At 39.1% G+C, this 22,194-nt stretch overlaps 1 protein-coding gene across 2 annotated transcripts in view; it reads left to right on the forward strand.

The window, feature by feature from the left end:
- The window catches only part of NWD1 (NACHT and WD repeat domain containing 1), a 75,767-nt gene that overhangs the window by 44,372 nt on the left and 9,201 nt on the right, over nucleotides 1-22,194 (forward strand). The window contains exons 11-16 of one of the 2 annotated variants that reach the window (XM_012542394.3): nucleotides 671-879; nucleotides 2,158-2,430; nucleotides 4,399-4,489; nucleotides 13,061-13,215; nucleotides 14,480-14,756; nucleotides 15,587-16,137. In XM_012542394.3, coding sequence (XP_012397848.3) covers nucleotides 671-879; nucleotides 2,158-2,430; nucleotides 4,399-4,489; nucleotides 13,061-13,215; nucleotides 14,480-14,756; nucleotides 15,587-16,137 — 1,556 coding nt within the window. The remainder of the gene's footprint in view (nucleotides 1-670; nucleotides 880-2,157; nucleotides 2,431-4,398; nucleotides 4,490-13,060; nucleotides 13,216-14,479; nucleotides 14,757-15,586; nucleotides 16,138-22,194) is intronic. The other variant, XM_031947974.1, reaches the window with a different exon arrangement.

Genomic DNA, 22,194 nt, shown 5'->3' on the forward strand with positions numbered 1-22,194 from the left:
CTTTTCCCCCATGCCCTCCCCTAGAATGGCAAGTAATCCAGTATATGTTAAACATGTACAATTCTAAAATCAGATCAAGAAGAAAAAAAATGAGAAAGAAAATAAAATGCAAGCAAACAACAACAAAAAGAGTGAAAATACTATTTTGTGATCCACACTCAGTTCCCACAGTCCTTTCTCTGGGTGAAGATGGCTCTCTTCATCACAGGACCATTGGAACTGGCCTGAATCATTTCATTCACTTAACCAATTTGTACCCATTTCTTCACCTTTACCTGAAACTTGTAATGGGGACAACCGGGTGGTGACTAATTGTCTGTAACCTTAAGCAAATCACTTAACACTGTTTGACTCAATTTTCTTATCTGTAAAATGAGCTAGGGAAGGAAATTACAAATTATTACTGTATCTTTGCCAAGCAAGCTCCAAATGGAGTCACAGAGAATTGGACATGACTGAAAATGATTGAACAGCAAAAAATTGTTGTAGTACCCATCTTCCTGGGTCACTGGGAATTTCAAAAGAGGTAATGCACATAAAGGGCTTTGCAAACCTTAAAATGCTGTATAAATATTATCATTATGATTATTTGTTCCAAAGCCATTGGCATTTCTGGTTGTTGAATTTTAATGTATCTCAAGTGTTGCGAATGTTCTCTCCTGTGCTATAGGAGAAGTGAGGTGTGTGAAAACATTTGGACAAGGCAATTATGCCATCTCTGCTTCCAAGGATTGCACACTGCGCAGGTGGAATTTAGTTTCTGGCAAAGAGAAGTATGTCATTCGGGATGGAATCTTTACTGATCGCAAGGAGCCATATTTCTGTTGCCTTCATGTGGATGAAAAGAAAAAAGTTGTATATTCAGCATCTGGTTTGAAGGTATGGAGGACATGAATTATTACATGATGGGCATTTTTACCACCACCCAGGAGTTAGGGCAGCTTTTCTGTGAGGTAGCATCAATGACAGTCTTTTAAAAAACTAATTAATTCTTTTTCTTTTTTTTTCTGAGGCAATTGGGGTTAAGTGACTTGCTCAGGGTCACACAGCTAGGAAGTGTTGAGTGTGTGAGATCAAATTTGAACTCAAGTCCTCCTGATTTCAGGGCTGGTGCCCTATCCACTGCACCATCTAGTTGTCCCTTCAATAATAATCTTAATGAAGGATATGAGCATCTTCCACTCTGAGGTTGCTTGGATAAAAGCAAAGAGTTCCAGAGATGCTGGGATGGTGCTATGTTGGCCCAATATACTGCAATGACAAAGCTATTGTGCTTTGTGGGGAGGAGGGAGGATATGAGAGCTTCTTAGTAGGAGAGCACCAAGGGGCTGGGGGTCTGGTATTCCTAGGTGGCTTTCCTTGTAGATTTACTCCTCCCTAAATTAAGTCTCCACTCTGCTTTGTGGGCTGTTCTGAACCTTCTTACATCCTCCTTCCCACCTTCACAGGAGAGGACTCCATGTCATACTTTGTGGAGAAAACAGAAGTCATTAGTCCTGAGTTCCCCTCTTCTTTCCTTTCTTAATAGCAAAACTCCTTGAGATAATCTCCCATTCTTTTCCTGCTTTCTTCCAGTCCTTGTTAATGGTATCAGCTGCCTTTTCATATACCCTTGATTGCATCCTATCCCATGACTCCACAGATCATTTCCTCTCTCTAATCTTCAATCTGTATTTATTGGTTTCCTCTCTGCTGCTTACAAAATGATCATCTCCCTACTTTTAAAAAATCCTTACTTAATTCTATCATCCTGACAAGTTATCATCTTTATTTTTCCTTTTTACTGCTCATCACGAGACCAAGCTCCCTACAATGCTATATAGACTTACATTCTCTCACTTCTCAATAGTCAGCAATCTGACTTTCAGCCTCATTACTTTACTGAAACTGCTGTCTCTAGTTAGCAATAATCTATAAAGTGAAAATTTAATTCCTTTGCTTTTACACAGCCTAAATTTTCTCCTGTCCTTTCCCATAGAGTCATCCTTTATGCCAGCAGAGACTTATTTTTTTCAAATAAAAAAAGCAAGTGGGTGTGTGGGGGGAGTATCAAATGGATCAGTTTAACAAAGAGAAACACTTGCATTTAATGACAGGGGAGCCAAGAGAGACAGTTCAGACCACAGGCTGATTGTTTCCTCCTCCTCATTCCTTTAGATTAATGCATGGAACCTGGAAACTGCAGAAGCCATTTTCCACATTGTGGGTGATGCAAGGGATCCTTGGCTTTGGGCCACAGTATTTCCTTCGAGCTCAGAGGTTGTGACACTGTCTAAAGAAGGGCTTGTGTGTACCTGGGATGCTCACACTGGAAAGTCCAGGTCAAAGCATTGCCTCTCCAATCTGAAGGAAGAAATCTGGACTAGTGGAGTCTCACTCCAGAAGCAAGGACGGATTGTTGTTGGCTCCCACAGTGGCTCCCTCTTATTGGTATGCATCTTTGGTGACTATTATCATTAGTTCATGCATAAAAGTGAGTGGTCTGACTAGCTCACAGGATGATAAGCTGTATATCTTAGGCTGTTTAATATGAAAGAAATAATACTGAGTATAAAAATATGGGCTCAAGTCATGGCTTTCCCAACATGTCTATGTATCAAGTCATGTCCCCTACCAAGACTCAGTTTCTTCATATATAAAATGAAGGGATTGGACTAAATGATCACTGAGCCCCCTACCATCTCTGACCTTCTAGGCTTGGTCTCCCTTCTACCTCCAATATCCCGTGTTCTGAAGTTTCTTCTCTCCCTGATATTTTGTATTCTAAGGTCCCTCCCTGCTCTGACAGTCTGAGTTCTCAGATCTCTCTCAGTTTTGAAATGTTAAGTTCTAAAGAAATCTCCAGCTCTAACAACCTGTGATCATTCTGCTCCTGTACAGAATTGTTGTGAGGATCAAATGAGAAATGGATGTGAAAATGCTCTGTAAACATGAACCATTCATTTCCTAAGAATCATTAGGAATATAATTGCCATTATACCCTCCTCCAAGATAAAACATTCCATTTCTATGAAATAAAAAAGGAGAATAGAAAGGCATTATAAACCTACTGACTCATATCAATACAACAAATCATTAAAAACCCCCAATAATTATCATGTCTATGGCACTTTTCTCACAATGCTGTGAAGGAGATGATTAACTATCCCCATTTTAAAGATGAAGAAACTGAGAACTGAAGAGGTAAAAGGTCTTGCCCAAGGTAATATTTATAATGTTAGAGCTGAGATTTAAATAGGTCTACAAACTCCCAGACCAGTAATTTTTCTATTCTATAAAATGCCAGGGGAAATAAATAGAGATTATTGATTCTAACCACATAACCAGTTAATGAAACTTGTTTATAATATTCTTGGCTGGAGGTCAAACAGTTGAACGCTTCCCTGACAAAAAGAGTACCTAGAATTATGTAAGTAGTATACAACAGATTATGTAATTCTAGTATACAACAAGGTTGGGATTTGAACCCAGATGGGGCTAATTGGTTGGTTGTTAGCCAACTTTGATAGTTAGAAAGTGCTTCCTTAGATTAAGCTAAAATCTGCCTCCCTATAAATAGCATATAAAATCAAAGGATCTTAGAGCTGAAAAGGACTTCAGAGGCCATCTAGTACAACTATGTCTGAAGCAAGAATAAATACCTATTACAACACTCATAACAAATGTTCATTCAGCTCTGTTTGAATAACTCCAGTCATGGGGCACTCGATACTTGAAGGAAGTGTGCTATAATGGAAGGAATGATTGACCCCAGTCTATCACAGTTAATCTTTAGTGGGTCCCCTCAGTTACAGCACCATATTGGATTAAAGTAAGTTGTGTGAAATTCAAGGACTAACATTAACAGCCCTGAGCTTTAAAATGAACTGAAGGTTTTTTTTTTGTCAGAAAGAACCAGAACTATGTTTATAATAAATGTTTAGTGAATAAGACCAGTGTCTAGCACATGCATGAGAGCAACCAATTGCACAAAGGACTTGAGAACAGTTTGCTTTCCCTCTTCCCAGAAGAAGGATTTTCTCTTTGATAACTGCAGAGTCCAGACTTGAAGGTGATAGCCCCCCCCCATTTCATTTTTAACTTATTCTAGAAGGAATTATGCCTCTTACAAGAGACAGGGCTAGCAGGAAAATAACAAAGGAGAAGATACTATATCATTTCATTTTCTTGGTAGGCATGAGGTAAGTGCTAGGAATCTGTAAAAATAGTTAACTTGCTAGTTCTGTTAATTTGATGAAGTCATTGGAGGAGGGAATAAGATGGGGTGCATCTTTGCCTAGGGTGTATATGTGGAGGGGGTCTTAATTTGCTATGATGTGGGAAATCCCCTGAAAGGACTCTTCTGGATTTTTAAATAATTTTTTTTGCTATATCTCCCATTTCTTTATCCCAAAACAGATCTCCCCTAAGGGAAGCAGTCTGCTGGAAAAAGTCTCCACTGCTGTGCAGCTTCTGGTAGTTTCAGAAGATGAATCTCTTCTTGCTGCAGGTACAGAATGCTTCTGGCTTTCTTACTTGACAATGATACTATCTGTCGTGTTCTAATTAGTTTTCTGGAGGTCTTTAGACCAGCCTTTGTTTCAGCAGAGTAATCACTATGAGAATAGCTGGAGATAAAGTCCAGAAATCTTTATTGTCTCCTTCACAGTCTTGTCTCCTTGCCTGGGGCCCCGGCCAGCTTTCTGGAGATCCTCCAAAATGTGTCTTGGTTTCTGTGGGGGAGGCAGGAGGACCACCATAATGGTCTCTGTCTTGAAGCCTCCTTGAGTCCTGGAGCTTGTGCTCCAGCGTCCAGTCTTTTGTCTTCCCTGAGTCTGTTCCAGTTCTCTCAGTCCCCCTTCAAGGTCTGACTCTGACCTTCTTAAATACTCTATTACAGTTAAATCCATTAATCATACTGACTATAAGCCAATCAATCATTCTTTCACTAGGGAGCCATTATTTGTTGTATGATTAATTCAATCATACTGAACTAGAGAACTATTAATCACCATGCTAAACTAGATAACCATTGTCTCATCAATTCCACTGACTTAATGCCTTGTAAGAATCCTTGTTTCCGAGTTCTGGACCATTACATCTCCCGCTTTCTTTTGTTTTAGAACAGAGGTGGTCACCTCCTTCCTGACTTCTCAGGGAGGTGAGAAGTGTCTGAGGTCAGATTTGAACTCAGGTCCTCCTGACGTCAGGACTGGTGCTCTATCCACTATACCAACTAGCTGCCCCCCCCCCCAGTTATTCTTTGTTTGATGTCCAGCATTCTATCTGGTGTGCTACCTGGCTCTCTCCAAGAGAAAGAGGACTGAGAACAAGCAAACCATTAGGTTTGGCAATGAAGAGATCATTGGTATCTTTATAGTGTGCAGTTCAGTTGAATGAGATTAGATGCCAGCCTGCAGAAAATTTAGGAGCTAGTGAGAAGACACATTCATTTTTTAAAATAAATTTTATTTTGTTTTTAAATGAAAGGAGAGGAGAGATAGGATGGAGCCATCAGAGAAGTTAGGATCAAGTTTTTCTTTTTTTTCTTAGGATAGAGGATAGTAGAATAAGATAATGTTAAAAAGATAGGATGGCAATGAATTTGGGAAGATCTTTTTATGGTGCAAATTTTGAATAGATTTTATTCTCCAGGATAAGAATTACATTTTTATTTGTTTGTAGTACTGATAAAATGCAACATCGTTGATTTCTTTCCCTCTCCACACATTCAAGTATTCAGAATGTGCAGATTTACATAAGTAATCCCAGTCCCAAGAGCCCATTGGTATGGGAATCTCACCTCATCGGTGGGGTCAAATGCCTAGCCTGCATGAGAGGTGGGATAGAGTTGACTTAAATGTTACTTTTAAACTGCCACTTCCTTGGCTGCAAATTTGACTCCTTGAATTTTTGAAAAATTGTATTGAGTGTTCTTTTAATTCATTTAATCCATCTATTCTATGATGGGTCTAGAAGAAGCAGCTCCAAATGGAGCTGCTCCATCACCTGAGAATCCACCAGACGTGTCTCCTGACATGTTCTCTGCACTCTGGTACAATTTAATAATGATGATATTGCAGCTCTCCAATTCTTTCTAATGCTCAAATTCTTGCTTTCCAGCAGTCCAGTTCTTATCCAGCTAGTTGGTTATTTTGTTATGTTTATCAAGGATCTTCTGTTTGACTTCATTACCAATTTTACTTTTTCATTCTCCACTATAGCCTTCATGTTGAAAGCATAAGATTTAAGTGAGTTCTTAGAAGATACCTTGTCTCTTTCCTTTTTATCTTTAGCTTTGTATTTCTCAACTTTGTATGCTCAATATTTTCTTTGCTCAGATGACCTTTGTCATTGGTGATGGCGGTCTTTTCCTTGCTTGTGATCTATCCACAGCAGGTACACTGAGGATGCCATTTTCATCAGTGTCAAAGATTACTTCATTCTGAGGAACACCCTTGGGGTCAGAGTGAGTTCCTGTGAACTCAAACTAGCCAAGCAGATTTATCCTTTGTTATTGCTCTCTCGACTTTGCAAACCTGAGTAAATACACTAGGTTAGTTGACTGAGTAGGTGATAAAGGGCGATGTCTGCTTGGTGTAGGGATGATGGTATTGTGTTTGATCAAAACAGTCATAACTCTATCAGCAATTTCAATATTAAGGAAAGGAGAAGTGACTCCAAAAAGTAGCAAGTCTTGAACATTCTTTAATTTATCTCTGGACAAGATGGCAGCTTGGACAGCTGCATCATAAGCAAAAGCTTTATTAGGATTAATACTGTTGTTTTAATCCAGAGCCTGTTAAATATTTTATTTTTTCCATTTTATATAATGGAAAGAAGTTTCCATTATATATAAAAATTTTTTTAACATTCACTTATTTTTTTTAATAGCCTTTTATTTACAGGTTATATGCATGGGTAACTTTATAGCATTAACAATTGCCAAACCTCTTGTTCCAATTTTTCACCTCTTACCCCACCCCCACCCCCTCCCCCAGATGGCAGGATGACTAGTAGATGTTAAATATATTAAAATACAAATTAGATACACAATAAGTATACATGACCAAACCGTTATTTTGCTGTACAAAAAGAATCAGACTCTGAAATATTGTACAATTAGCTTATGAAGGAAATCAAAAATGCAGGTGGGCATAAATATAGGGATTGCGAATTCACTGTAATGGTTTTTAGTCATCTCCCAGAGTTCTTTTTCTGGGCATAGCTGGTTCAGTTCATTCCTGCTCCATTGGAAATGATTTGGTTGATCTCATTGCTGAGGATGGCCAGGTCCATCAGAACTGGTCATCATATAGTATTGTTAACATTCACTTATTTAAAATTTTGAGTTCTAAATTCTCTTCCTCTTCTCCCCTATCATTGAGAAAGTAAGCAATTTGATATAGGTTATACATGTACAATCATACAAGACATATTTCCATATTAGTAATTTTTTTTCTGAAATAAAATACAGACTAACAAAACCCCCAAGAAAAACTTAAAAAATTTAAAAAATGCTTTGATCTACATTTAGACTCCATCAGTTCTTTCGCTGGAGGTGGACAGCATTTTTCATCATGAATCCTTTGGAATGGTCTTAGATTATTGTATTGCTGAAAATAGCTAAAGGAGCAATAGCTCCTTTTTTTGATGTGGGTCCACTGTTATGTCCTGCTTTCTAGAGCCCCCAAGTTGGGATGACAAAACTTACCATTGCTTTCTGGAGCCCCCACACCAGCGTGATTAAGATAGACCTTCCTAGTGGAGAAGTAATGAGGTGGGACTCTATTTTTCTACCATCCTCAGGAGTCCTGCCTCATCACTTCTCCACTAGAAAGGTATATCTTAATCATCCCAACATGGGGCTCTAGAAAGCAGGACTCAACAGCCCACTATGCTGAGCAGTCCTTTGCCATTTTCTCCTATGTCATGTAATCGATTGCAAAGTTCTTCAAAGAGACCTTAAGCGTGTCCTTGTGTTGCTTCTTCTAACCTCCATGTGAGCACCTGCCTTCTGTGAATTCTCCATAAAAGAATCTTTTAGGAAAATTTATTTTTGGCATTTGAACAATCTAGCCAGCCCATTGGAGTGGTATTCTCTGTAGTAGAGTTTTAATGTTTGGCAATTTAGCTTGAGAAAGAATTTCAGTATTCAGTACCTTACCATGCCAGGTAATTTCCAAAATCTTCCTAAGATAATTTAATCACAAATAATTTAATTTCCTGGCAATGGTGCTGGTATGCTATCCTGGTTTCACAGGCATATAATAACGTGGTCAACACAATGGTTCTATAGACCTCCAGTTTGGTAGTCTCCTCTCTCCTACACTTTCCTGTGGAGCTTCCCAAACACTGAGCTATCTCTGGCAATGTGTGTGTCAGCCTCATCATCTATATGTACATTCTTGGTAAAGTATATTGCCGAAGTAAGTGAATTTATCCACGGCATTCAAAATTTCTCCATTTGCTATAACTGTTGGTTCCATGTAAGGATGTCGCAATGCTGTTTGGTGGAGAACCTCTCTTTTCCTGGTGTTATTAAGCTAAGCAGCAGAGAATTGATCTATATTTTGGGCATCTCATCCTCAGAGACTGCAATAAGTGCATTTTTTGTTTTTGTTTTTATGTTCAGATCTATTTATTAAAATTTTTTTATTAAAGCTTTTGATTTTCAAAGCATATGCAAAATTCCTGCAAAACCTTGTGTTCCAAGTTCTCTTCCCTCCCTTCCCCACAATGCCTCCCCTAGACAAGTAATTCAATATATGTTAAACATGTGCAATTCATCTGTATCAAAAGCATAATTTTTGGCAAACAAAAAGTCATACACCAAGCTTGGCTTGTAACCTTTTCAAGTTAAATAATTTACCATCAGTGCAGAAGCTGAACTTGATGTCATATTCATCCTCATTGAAGGTATCTGACAATACTGATGAAATATGATGCTAAAAAGTATGGGAGCAAGCATATTAATGTGCTTTACTCCATTGGTGACTGGGAAAGTGGGAAAGTATCACCCATTATCAAGAACCTGTGCAAGCAGGCTGTTATAAAATTGGCATAAAATACCAATGAACTTTTCTAGACCCCCACATTTCAACACGATCTTCCACAAACCATTACAACTGATGGTATCAAAGGCCTTGGTCAAATTGACAAACATTGTGTACAAGTTGCTGTTCTGCTTGTGATATTTCCCGGAGTTGTTGGACAGCAAACACCACATCGATCATTTCTTAGCTTTTTGTGAAGCCATACTGGCTGAGATAGATGACTATCTTCCAGGTGAAGGGTTAGCTTGATAAAGAAGGCTCTGGCAAGAATCTTACCAAGTGACTAAGAGAGAGACCCTCTTGTGATTGTGACAAGGCAATCTTTATGTAGTTGGACAATGGAGTCATCCTTGAACTCCTGGGGGATAACCTCCTTTTATCCTATAACCTGGAAAATTTCAGTCAGTTTTTGTATGAGCAGTAGACTCCCTGCCTTGTAAATCTCAGCTGGAATAAAATGAGTGCCTTGTACTTTGCCACACAAAAGGAGCCTAATGCTTTTCTTATAAACCTCTGCTTTAATTGGAAGTTTATCTAGCGAGGTATTGACTTCAACCTGAAGTATATGGTCAAGAGCTTCATCATTGATTGATGACGGTCTGCTGAGAACACTATAGAAATGTTCAGCTTCTCTCTCCAGGATCATGTTCTTATCACTGAATGTGGCTCCATCAGCACCAAGTAGGTGATATGCAACATAGGTCTTTGGCCTATAGTCTTCAAGGCATAATAAAAGACTTTGGATCATTACTATCAACATAAAATTGATTTTCATTTGCCTTTTTACTGAGGCAAGAATCCTGCATCTCTCTAAGCTTCACTTGCACTTTATTTTTTTTAATAGTATTTGATTTTTTTCCAGTTACATGTAAAGACAATTTTTAATATTCACTTTTTTAACATTTACTTTTTTTTGGTTGAGGTAATTGGGGTTAAGTCCCAGGGTCACACAACTAGGAAATGTTAAGTGTCTGAGGCCAGATTTGAACTCAGGTAGGTCCTCCTGACTTTGGGGCTGCACCAACCACTCTAACCACTCTAACCACTCTACCACTGCACCAATTAGCTGCCCCACCATTTGATTTTAAAATATTTTGAGTTCCAAATTGTTCTCTCTCCGTCTCTCCCTCTCCCTCTCTCTAAAATTATAAGCAATTTGAGATAGATTATATATAAGTACTTTACTGGTGATGAAATTAAATGCTCCTTCCTAAAGACAGAAATTATCCTGGTGGTAAGTTCTGTGGAATTTTCTTCTTTTACTTAGTAACTTCTGAATTTCTCCATTATTTTCTTCAAATTAATCCTGATGTTTGTAAACATTCTGGGCCAGATGAATAAATGCTGTGCTATATATCAAATTCTCCTAAAGCTGCCCATTCCTTTTCTGCTCCACTATTGCCAACTATGGGTCAGTTCAGCTTTTCACCCAAATTAGCAACACACTTGGAATTCTTTCCCTCATCCATGCTTCAAGGCTCTGTTCAAATATCACCTCTTACAGGAAGCCTTCCATGATTTTCTCCAGCATCTCAGATAAAAGAAATCTAACAGCAGATAAAAGGTCCATGCCTATTGCTGTATTCTCTTCACAAGGAAGAATATAACATCTAGATTCATAAGACCTAGCATTGGAAAGGAAATAAGAAGTCTTTATTCTAGTCCAATCTTTTGATTTTAAAGATAAAGAAACTAAGACTCATTGAGCAGATTCTTTTTAATTAATTTTTTTCCCGAACAACTAAAATTTGCCTTCTCTTTCTTTTTTGTATTTCCCTTTCCAAGCAAGAACAAAAGAAAAACAAATACCCTGTCACAAACATTTAGAGTCAAATGATTGAGTAGATCATGGGTGAGATGTTAAGGAGGAACATGAACATTCAAGTATCACAAGTCAGGTAGTTTATTATTCACAGCCATGGAATTGTGTAGCTTTCAGTCCTGTGGGGAGCATAGGAAAGAATGTAAGCACATGGATATGTGTAATCTCTTAGAAAGTACAGAGAAATGAATGTCTGCCCTCATTTCTGAGAGTTATTACTGAACAAATTATAATTTCCATTCTATTTTTTTTCAATCTTGATTTTTTAAAACATGTCCAATTTTCCCATGAAGTCATTGGCTTCTATTTGGTCCATTCAAATTTTCAGGGACTTTGTTGCTTGGACAAGGTTTTATACCTCTTAAGCCAAGATATTAATTCCTTTTTAAATTCTTTCTTCCAAATTTCCCATTTATTTTCCAATATTTTCTCTAGTGCTCTCATTTAATTATAAAAAACATTTTAAACTCTTTAAAAAATACTTCATCTTCTGGAATACTAGTTGAATTTATGAGTGATATGTATTTTACTCTGAGACTTTGCCAGTAAAGTCATTCTTTTCTTCTCAGTTTGTCTTAAATATCCTTGTCACATAATTACTTTTTAGGTTGGGATTATTTTTATGTTTTCTTTCTTCCAGTCTACTTCCCAACTTTAAACTTGATACACATTTCTAGAAACAATCCTGAGCTAGTCCTACTGCTGCTTTCCTAGGGATAGTGTGTGTTGTTTTAATCCAGGATCTCAGGGAAAGCTAAGGATGGGGACCTGTAAGCAGTGTTTCCAAAATAGTCTGATCCAGGGTAAAATCTGATAATTAATTGTTCTCCTGGTCTGATTTCTGCAAGTTCCTGACTTGGGTTTGAGCTTGATTCAGTGACAGAATTGCAAGCTTCCCCTTGATCTGAGATTCCTGCTTGGTTATTCACATATAGGCTTCAGACTGCCCTAGCACATTGAAATGAACTCTGTTCTTGAGGTTAGAGTCATACTGCTGCTGCTTGCTTCTGAAATTGCTTCTCCTTTGGGACACTGAACAGGGCTGCAACCACTATTTATCCCAGATGCCACCCCTGAACACGTCTCTTCTTCTTTCTGTCCTGGATCTATGATCCAGAATTGGGTAGTGGGTGACAAAGCTGCTAGTTGGCACAGTTGGCACAGTGCCCTAGTATGGGTCTGGGACTTCTTAACCTTGTGCACAGCCTCTTCCTGCATTGAAGCACTTTGCTTGGTGGCTCTTGGCCAGACTTATCTCCAATATTCATAGACTTCTCTGTCTCCCTAGGATAACCTGAGTTGGAAAAAATGATTCTAAGATTGATTTTTTCCTGGCATTTCCCCAGCAGGAGTTATTCTGGTATCTGATATCAGTTATATATGTGACATCATCTCAAACATTATTTCCCTATTAGCCATAGTTCAAAAAATAGCAAAAAAAAAAAGGGGGGGGGGCGGAAATTATTTGGCAATTTGCATTTAGAGTTCATTGATTCTTTAGAAATGGAAAAATATATATTTTTAAAATCATGAATTGTTTGGAATTATATTGCATCATTGTATTGATTAGCATAACCAAATGTTTCACAATTGATCATCATTAGAATATTGCTGTCACTGCATACAGTGTTCTCTTGGTCCTTGTACTTCATTTTGCATCAGTTAATATAGTTCTTGTCATGTTTTTCTGAAATCACTCCATTATTTCCCATAAAACAGTAGTACTCCATCATTATCATATGCTACAACTCATTCCCCAATTGATGAGGATCCCCTCAATTTCCAATTCTGTGCCCCCACAAAAAACTGTTATAAATATTTTTATACATATATGTCCTTTTCCTTTTTCTTTGCTCTCTTTATGATGCAAACCTTGTAGTGATATTTCTGGGTCAAAGGATATTGTACAGTTTTATAGCCCTTTGGATGTAGTTACAAATTGTTCTACCTAGGTCCAGATGGTCAGATCAATCCACTACTTCACCAGTGCTTTTTATTAATGTATCTGGTACATTTTCTATATCTGTAGGATTTTTGGTGGGGGGCTCATTGTACTTCTCCCTACTTATCATGGCTCTGCCTTTCCATAACAGATCCTTAAGAAGCACTTAACGAGATCATATTTACAAAGCACTTTACAAACTATTATAAATGGTATTGTTGTTATTCCCTGAATTGAATTGTTGAACTACTGTTGTTTTAGGTTTTGGAAAATATGTTCGAGTATTTTTGGCAGATTCAAAGGGATTTCATAGATTCATGGCTGTGGATCTTGAACATGAGAACACAGTGGAAGCAGCCATTATTGGTCCTGATAATAATGTGATTGTCACTGGGTCTCTTGATGCATTCATCCAGGTAAGAGAAAAAGAATGCTTGGTACTCAAGGACCACAGACCAAGGACATGGCGGGACAGTTACAAATGGCTCTGATACATTCATCTATGTTTTTCTAGAGTCTCAGAACCATAGAAAATTACAATAATAACATTAGGAGTTAGCTTGCCCAATTTCCTCATTTTATTGATAGAAAAATGAGCCCCAGAGAGAATTCCTTGTCACATAGCAAGTTAGAAGCAGAGACTAAGACCCAAGTCTCCTGGCCCCCAGTCTGATTTTTCTTCTCTAAGTTAAAAAAATAATGGAACCATGATCATCCAATAACCATCCAGAGATCTTTCAGTTATTTTAGAATGTTAGGGGATAGGCAGTATCAGTATTATTTATCTCTATTTTGTAGATAAAGAACCTGTAGATAAAGCCCTCTGAAGGAAAATCATTGCCCAGGGTCACACCTAGCATCAGGAATACCTAGTCCAGGCCTCCTGGGTCTAAATTCATTCCTCCTTTCACAACACCATGCTGCTTCTCTGATTTAGCTTCCTCTACACTGCTCTGAACCAGATATTAGCCTAGTGACCTACTACCCTTCAAGGTTCCTATTTGTGCTCAGGAAAGGGACAGGTAATGATAAGGATGGGGATGGAGCAGGGGCTGTCAGAGTAGTTTCCTGCGAGGGCTTTACACCATTAGTGTTTGGATAGTGTTCAGAGCAGAGAGACCCACACACATATATGCATGTAGCCCACAGGCTTGAACTAGATTAAAATATTGTTGGGAAATATTTAACAAAATTTTAAAAAATACAATAAAGCAAAAATAATGTTAATGTGATTTTCTAACTTAATATGTGCCCATGGGTACTCTTATGTATTGTTTAGTTGGCCCCCTTTTCTATTTGAATTTGATATCATTGGTCCAGATTCAGGGCTTGGGGGGGAAGGGCTGACTGTTTATGACTCCTTGAGGAGGGCAAAACAAAGACTTTTACATACCATTGGCCCACTTTCCTGGAGAAATGTATCCTACTGATCCACATCAACTTTCATATATATATATATATATATATATATATATATATATATATATATATATATATCTCCTTCTTGATGCTTTTCTCCTTGCCTTCATCCCTGACAAAAGGCTTGTATAGACTCATCCCTTGATCCAGGCTGATAAATTCTCTACTAGCCTTCAGCCCCCAACTCCTCATTGATACACTATATGCAAACACTTAATAGAATATTCAATTCTTCCTGCTTCCATCCTTGATTCTTCTCAGGTTTGGAGTCTGTCGGAACAGGGGACCCTCTTAGACATTTTTGATGGTATGGGAACCCCAGGGAATATGTTGGCCTGCTGTGGAAACACTTTGGTTTCTGCCTCCAGGAATTCATCATCATTCAGTGTTTGGGATCTTGCTTATAATCGGAAGCATAAACTCTCATCCCCTTTTTTGGACCGTACTGGCTGTGCTGCAGTGTCTCACAATGGAAACTATGTATACTTCCCCAAAATAGGAGACAAAAACAAAATCACTGTCTGGGACTCTGTGGAAGGTTTGTAAAATGCCATATAAAAGCCTATAATCAGAAGATGACAGGATCAGAGTTAAAGCTGAAAGAGCCTTAGAGGTCATTAAGTAGAACCTCTTCAGATGAGAAAACTGAGGACTAGGGAGAGTAAATGCTGATGGAGGCCACAGAAGTAGTGGGTAATAGAAGCAGGATTTGAATTCAGGCCTTTTGACCCTAAATCTGGTCCACTGTATATAACACACACACACACACACACACACACACACGAACTCCACTGTATATACCATAAAACATCAAAAATGGGAGCAACTTTTAAGATACAAAACATAGAACAGCTGGAAACAATCTTAAAACATGGAACGTCAGAGCTGGGAGGGGCCCTTAGAACCCAGGAAGTCAGTCAGGGAGGGCTCTTAGAACCCAAGATGTCAGAGCTGGGGGGAACCTTAGAACCCAGGAGGTCAGAGCTGGGAGGGCTCTTAGAACCCAGGATTTCAGAGCTGGGAGGGCTTTAGAATGAGTGTCAGAGTTGGAGATTCCTTAGAACAAGGATGTCAGGGCTGGGAAGGCCCTTAGAACTCAAGATGTCAGAGCTAGGAAGCCCTCTGGAACCCAGGATGTCGGAGCTGGGAGGGGCTTTAGAACAGAAAATGTCAGATTTCTTGCCAGAAGCTGAAGTTCAGAGCAATGAAATGGTCAGTCCTAGGTTATATAAGCAAGTTAACAGCAGAGCCAGGACTAGAACCCAGGTCTCCTGATTCTTAGTCTAGAACTCTTTCCATCAAACTCCCTTACTTTTGTTTGAGAGGGAAACAAAGTTATTCTTAATGCAAAGACTGTCTGTGTTTCAGGGGAAGATCATGATATCTTAGATGCTTCAAATGAAGTGCGGTGCTTGGAAGTCGCTGAGCAGATGAAGTTGCTCTTTGCTGGGCTGATCTCAGGGACAGTCCTAGTGTTTCCCCTGAACTCCAGGCAGGATGTAATGTGCATCCCACCCCCAGAAGCTAAGAAATCAGTCAAATGCATGGCCCTGAGCAGAGGGGAGGAACGGCTGGTCATTGCATATGACAACATAGTACTGGTGATGGACATTAGGCCAGAAGATCCCTGCCCAGTAATTGATGGACCTACATACACATTTTATACTCAACTTCCTGCTTTGATATCAAGTATAGCTGTTCTCACCAACTACCAGGTAGTTTATGGCATGACCAATGGAGAAGTGTTTATTTATGAGTGTGCAAAATCCAAAGTTTTCCCCTTAGAAGCCCCCCAGGGCAAAGTTACTTGTTTAGAAGTCAGCCACAAAGAACAATGGGCAGTAAGCAGTTCTCAGGAGTCTCTGCTGTACCTTTGGGACCTAGAGCTCTGCAAGTGGAAACATACGCTGACTTTTGAGGTAGGCCTTAATCCTTAAACATAGAAAACCTAAGAATTCTGTGAGTAGGCAGTTATCAAAATGCTAATAATGATGGTAGTAGTAATAAGAGTAGCAACTTGTATTTCTGCTTTCCTCAAAATCCTCGCAAAATAGGTGTGTAAGTATTATTTTTCTTGTTTTATAGATAAGAAGTGAAATGCTTTATAGATAAAGAGGTTGCTAACACTGATTTGCTGAGATGTTGAAACTGCAATTACTTACTGTCAGGGTCCTTCAGCCTCTGAAAGGATCGGTCGTTCAGTTGTTTTCTACTATATCTGACCCCATTTGAGGGTTTCTTGGGAAAGATACTGGTGTGGTTTGCCATTTCCTTCTCCAACTCATCTTACAGTTGAGAAATTGAGGCAAATAGGATTTGCCCAGGGTCATTGAGGCCAGATTTGAACTTGAGAAGATGATCTTTCTCCAGACCTGGCTCTCTATCCACTGTTCCATCTGGTTTTCCTCCTGAAAGGGTCATAGAAGCATATATTTTCAAAGCTGAAAGGAATCTCAGAAGCCATCTAGTCAAACAGGTATAATCTTTATTTTTCTTTAAGGTTTCACTTTTTCTGTCATCCTTTTACTTTATCTATGTGCATGCTTCATACTTTAAATAGTAAATAAATTCTTTCAGAACAGGTACTACTTAATGTTTGTCTTTACTGTTCCAGACTTTAGCACACAGTTCTTTACAAATAGCAAATACTTAATAGTTTTTAACTTTAATTAAATTGATCAAGGATTCTTTTTAAAAACCTAAAGAGTAGTCATCATCCAGTCTTTTTTTCCTCTCAAAGACCCTTTCTGAAAGTTATTGTACTACAGCCTGAAGCAGCCCATTTTGCTTTTGCATAGCTATAATTATTAGGAAGTTTTCCCCTACATCGATGTTATCTGCCTCTATAATTTCTTCCCATTGCTCCTGGTTTTGCTATCTGCATCCAAAAAGAGCAAGTTTAAAGCCTCTTCCATATCAAAGTCCTTGAAGACAACTATCATGTCCCTATTACATTTTCTGTCCCCAGGTATGAAGACCGAGTTAGCACCCTGGATACTTTAGAATCAGCTGGAGTCAGGATAAGCAAAAATCCTTGGTCTTTATTTTTGGTCGAAGTGAGAGGAATGGACACAGGAATCTCACACCTCTCCTCTTCGTCTCCCTGCTAGAAGTCACTCTGGCTTGGCTTACTCCACCCCCTAGTCCCTCCTCCAATTCTCTGTATAAACCAACAGATTGAGCCAGCACAGAATAGTGGGGTGGGCCATTTTCCAAGCATATGCTAATAGAGTATTGTCCAATTGGTAGTTAGCCTTAAGTACTTGGTTGTCCAACCTCAATTCATAAACTCAAAAGTTTCAGCCCTTTACATCTCCCGCTTTCTTTTGTTTTAGAACTCAGATGGTCACGCCATCCCTGACTTCTCAGTAAGGTGAGAGCCCCCAAAAGGAGGAGCTCACGCCCCCCCCCCCGACTTCTCAGGAATGGAGGTGAAAGCACTAAAAAGGAGATGATCACACCCTCCCTGACATCTCAGGAAGGGAGATGAAAAGCACCAAAGGGAAGTGGGGCTTGCTAGTGGGTTTCTGGGCTGAAGGGTCTTATTAGAAACAGGTATGCACAAACCCATCAGCATGGGAGTTATTGCACAAGCACATAGCAATAATACAGAGGCTATTAGTGATGACTCTCCCCATAGTCAGGACAGGCTCAATGTGGTATAATAAATATGAATTGTACATACAAGTAGTGATATAACAAACAATATAAAGCAACATGGTGTTGTAAAAGATTTCCAGAAGTCCTAGAAGGAGGGTATGTAAACAACAGTTACACATACACCTTCTTCAGCAGCCAAGAGATAGTCCAAAACCAATCTATTGTCCATTGCTTCATGTGTCAGGGAATCCAATGATCCCCAAGTTTTTGAAGTCCTGCAACAGTCTTTTTATGTGTTAGGGAATCCAGTAATTCCAGCAGATTTTGAAATCCTGCAACAGTCTTATCATGTCTCAGAGAGTCCAGTGATTCCTGAGGGTTTTCAAGTCCTACAACAATTTTATCATATCTCAGAGAATCCAATGATTCCTGAGGGTTTTCAAGTCCTACAACAATCTTTTCATGTCTCAGGGATTCCAATGATTCCTGAGGGTTTTGAAATCCAACAATTTTTGATGTCCATGAGTCAAATGCCATAACTGCCAGTCTCTTTAAGTGGTGGGCACAGTCAGCAATGGAACCACCCAATGTTTCTTGGGTCTTCTTCGTTTCAAGGGTCTGCTTTGTCTCTCTGTGATGAAAGGTGAATACGGCTCGTTGGCACCCATCTGATTCCTTCTCCATCTGTAGAGATACAAGCAAACCCTCTCCCCCAAGCAGTTAACCTATCTGGTCCCTTCCATTCACCACTTTCTGGGTCTTTCCACATCACCTGGGGATTATCTAAAGATAATGGAGCTGCTAGAACTGGACACTGCCCTTTCAGTAGGTTATAAAACCTGTCTGTTGGAGCCAGTGTATCTTTGTCAAAAATCAAGAAGTTAATAGTATGAAGAGCAAGATTTAGAAGTTCTCTAGGGTTACCTGTGGCTCCCCCTTTCTTTTGTTTTTGGAGGAGCGTCTTAATGTCTCTGTTTCTCCTCTCTACTATTGCCTGTCCTTGAGGATTAAAGGGTATGCCAGTGGTGTGTAAAATCTTATGCTGTGCACAAAAGTATGCAAAATGTTTAGAAGTATATGCAGGTCCATTATCTGTTTTTATTGCTTGTGGCACACCCATAATTGTAAATGTTTGGATAAGGAATTCAGTGACCACTCGGGCTGTCTCTTTTGCTGCTGGTATTGCAAAAGTGAATCCTGAAAAGGTGTCTACCACAACATGGATAAAAGACAGACAAACAAAAGATTTATAATGGATTACATTCATTTGCCAAATTTCATTGAATCTCAAACCACTACTCTTCCCTGATTCTTCCCTGGAGGCAGTGTAGGAGCGTGGAAAGGAAGGCAAGCTGTACAGGCTTTTACTATGCTCCTAGCTTCCTCTCTTGTTTTCCAAATTGTAAATGTAAAACTCGAGCAGCCTGATGATATTTAAAATGAGATTCTTGGGCTTCTTGAAATAAAAGAGTATTGGCCAACATAGGCTATCTACTTTTGAATTACCACCAAAAATAGGACCTGGATGTCCACTAAAAAGTGGACATAAAATCTAACCTGGATGTTTTCTCACTTGCTCTTGAAGTTCCTTAAAGAGCTGATATATATTAGAGGTTACAAATTTTATTTGGGCTGTGGCAATTCTTTGTACCACACCTACTGAATAGGCCAAATCAGATATTATATTTATATCTCCTGGATTATAAGTAAGAGCTAGAATGATTGCATACAATTGAGTGGACTGAAAAGGAGTTCTAACTACTTTCTTTATAGTTAAGTCACAAGAGTATATAGTGTAAATATTATGTTTTGATGCATTTGTAAAGATCATTGGTCCTTTAAGAGGAACTTCAGAAGCTTTTTCTTCAAGAATCTATCACCAATTATGTAATAGTCTGGTTATCTTTAATGGAGACCCATGTGTAAAATTTGGAGCTATGGCTAATAAAATTTGCACTCTGGGATGGTTTCACAGCACACATTAATTTGTGCATTAGTATAAAAGGTGTATATCTTGTCAGGTCTTATCCCAGATAAGTGTACTGCTCGCTTAATGGCCTTTAATAAAATTCTAGCCACAAGCACTGGGTAAGGAGTAAGACTGTTCTGGTTGTGCTGGGAGATTCACCCACTCTATCACACTGTCTCCTTGTTGAAGGACTGCTGTGAATGCCTCGTGTAGCAAAATGATATTTCCAAGGATTTTTGAATGACTCTTTCAACCACATTGGATAAAGCCAGTTCAACTTCTCTCAAAGCCCCTTGAGCTTCTTTTGTAAGCTGAGGTAGTGAGTTTAAAGCACTGTCTCCCCAAAATGTCATATAATGCTTGCAACTGATAGGTAGTCAAGCCTAACACTGGACTCATCCACTGGATATCTCCTATCAACTTCTGAAAGTCAGTTAAGTTGTTTAGCTTCTCTGTTCTTAAGGAAAGATTTTGTACTGTAAGCACCTTAGAGTATACTTCATATCCTAAATATTGAAAAGGAGCATGCATGTCTTTGAATTTTTTCTAGAGCTATGTGCAATTTGTAGTTCCTTAGTGTTTCTATGGTCTTTTGTAGCCATGCTTCTAACATTTATTCCTCAGGTGCACATCCCAATATATCATCCATGTAATGTAATAACATTACTTTTGGAAATGCTTTTCTTACTGGAGTAAGAGCAGTAGCAACATACATTTGACACATAGTAGGGCTGTTTTTCATTCCCTGTGTCAAAACTGTCCATTCATATCTTTTATAGGGCTCAACTAAGTTAATGCTGGGCACTGAAAAGGCAAATCTTTTCATATCCTCCTTATCTAGAGGGATAGAATGGAAACAGTCCTTAATGTCGATAACCCCAAAAGGTCATTTTCTAGTATTTGAGTAGGAGATGGAAGTCCAGGCTGAAGAATTCCCATAGTTTCCATCTGTTCATTCACCTTTCTTAAATCAGTCAACATCCTCCATTTTCCAGATTTCTTTCTTACAACAAATACTGGGGAATTCCAAGAACTTAGGGAAGGCCTGAATTTTATCACTACCTAAGGGCCACTGTTCTAGTCACACTGGTGTATCAGTTTTCCATTGGATAGGAACAGGTGAAAGTGTTGGCAGGCCTTCAACAGCAGCCCTGCCTAAAAAACCGAAGTACTCATTTGTAATCCTAATTGTTGTAAAATGTCTCTTTCCCACATATTGATGGGGGTTTTTTCAACTATAAAAGGAGTAAAAACTCCTGTTTCACCTTCAAAAGTCGATCTCAAAGAGGTAGCACTAACTTTAGCTGCTATTGATCCTCCTATGCCAGACATGTAGGTGTCTGTCTTAATCTTTGGCCAGTGACTGGGCCAGTTGCCATTTCTAATGATTGTGCGATCTGCACTAGTATTTACCAATCCTTCTAATGGTATGCCATTTATATAGATAGCATATGATGGTCAGCTGTCACGCTACTGTCCAGTATATTCCTGGATTTGTTGCTTGGAGTCAGAATCTGGGTGACTATCATCAGGCTGCTTAAAAGGAGTCTGTATCAGTAAACCTGATGTTACTACTTCTCCTGGTTGATAAGTCATACATTGTCTACTTGTATTAGTAACTGGGATATTATCTATACATTCTCCAGTTTCCCACATTAGTGTATGGATGGACCCTGTTTTGTTAGTACTCTCAGGAGGTGAAATGGTCAAGCCTACTGTGCCTGGAGGCAAGGGATCCATAGGCTGGAGAGGAACAGATTTCACTTCTCCAGGGGGTATCTCAGTTGTCCCAGCTACATATTCTCCCCAATTATAATCCCTTTCTCCCATCGGATAGCTTCCTGGCTGATTGGTCATGTCTGCGTACTAAACTTCTAGGCACTCTCTGGGTGTAGCATTGGTTTCCATCATGCCCCAAGTGTTTTTTGTCTTGGGCCCTGGGGCTGGGCCCCTCATCCTGTTTCCCTGAATCAGTCTACATTCTGATGCCCAATGGAAGCCTCTATTGCATTTTGGACATGGGGTATTGGGTTTTGTTCTCCCACCCTGTTTTCTCACTCTGTCTCTATGCCTACACTGAGCTTTCAGATGCCCTGCTTTATCACATTGAAAGCATTGACAAGTCTCTCTGGAAGTCCCTTGCCAAAAGGGACCCTGTCTTCCCTGTTGGGATCTTGGGAAGTCTGCATCATAGCCTGCCTATAAAAGGCATTTGTGCCCACTTTGGCATAGCATCTTATGATTTCCTCGAAAGGAGCATCCTTGCATAGTTCTAGTATAATTCTTCTACAAACCTCATTAGCATTTTCTTTAGCAAGTTGCCTTATCATAATGTCTGTTAGTGCATTTTCACCATTAGTTCATACGACAGCTGTCTGTAGACATCCCACAAAATCAGCAAAGGGTT

The sequence above is a fragment of the Sarcophilus harrisii genome, chromosome 1, assembly GCF_902635505.1.
Source record: "Sarcophilus harrisii chromosome 1, mSarHar1.11, whole genome shotgun sequence".
Classification (NCBI taxonomy): Eukaryota; Metazoa; Chordata; class Mammalia; order Dasyuromorphia; family Dasyuridae; genus Sarcophilus; species Sarcophilus harrisii.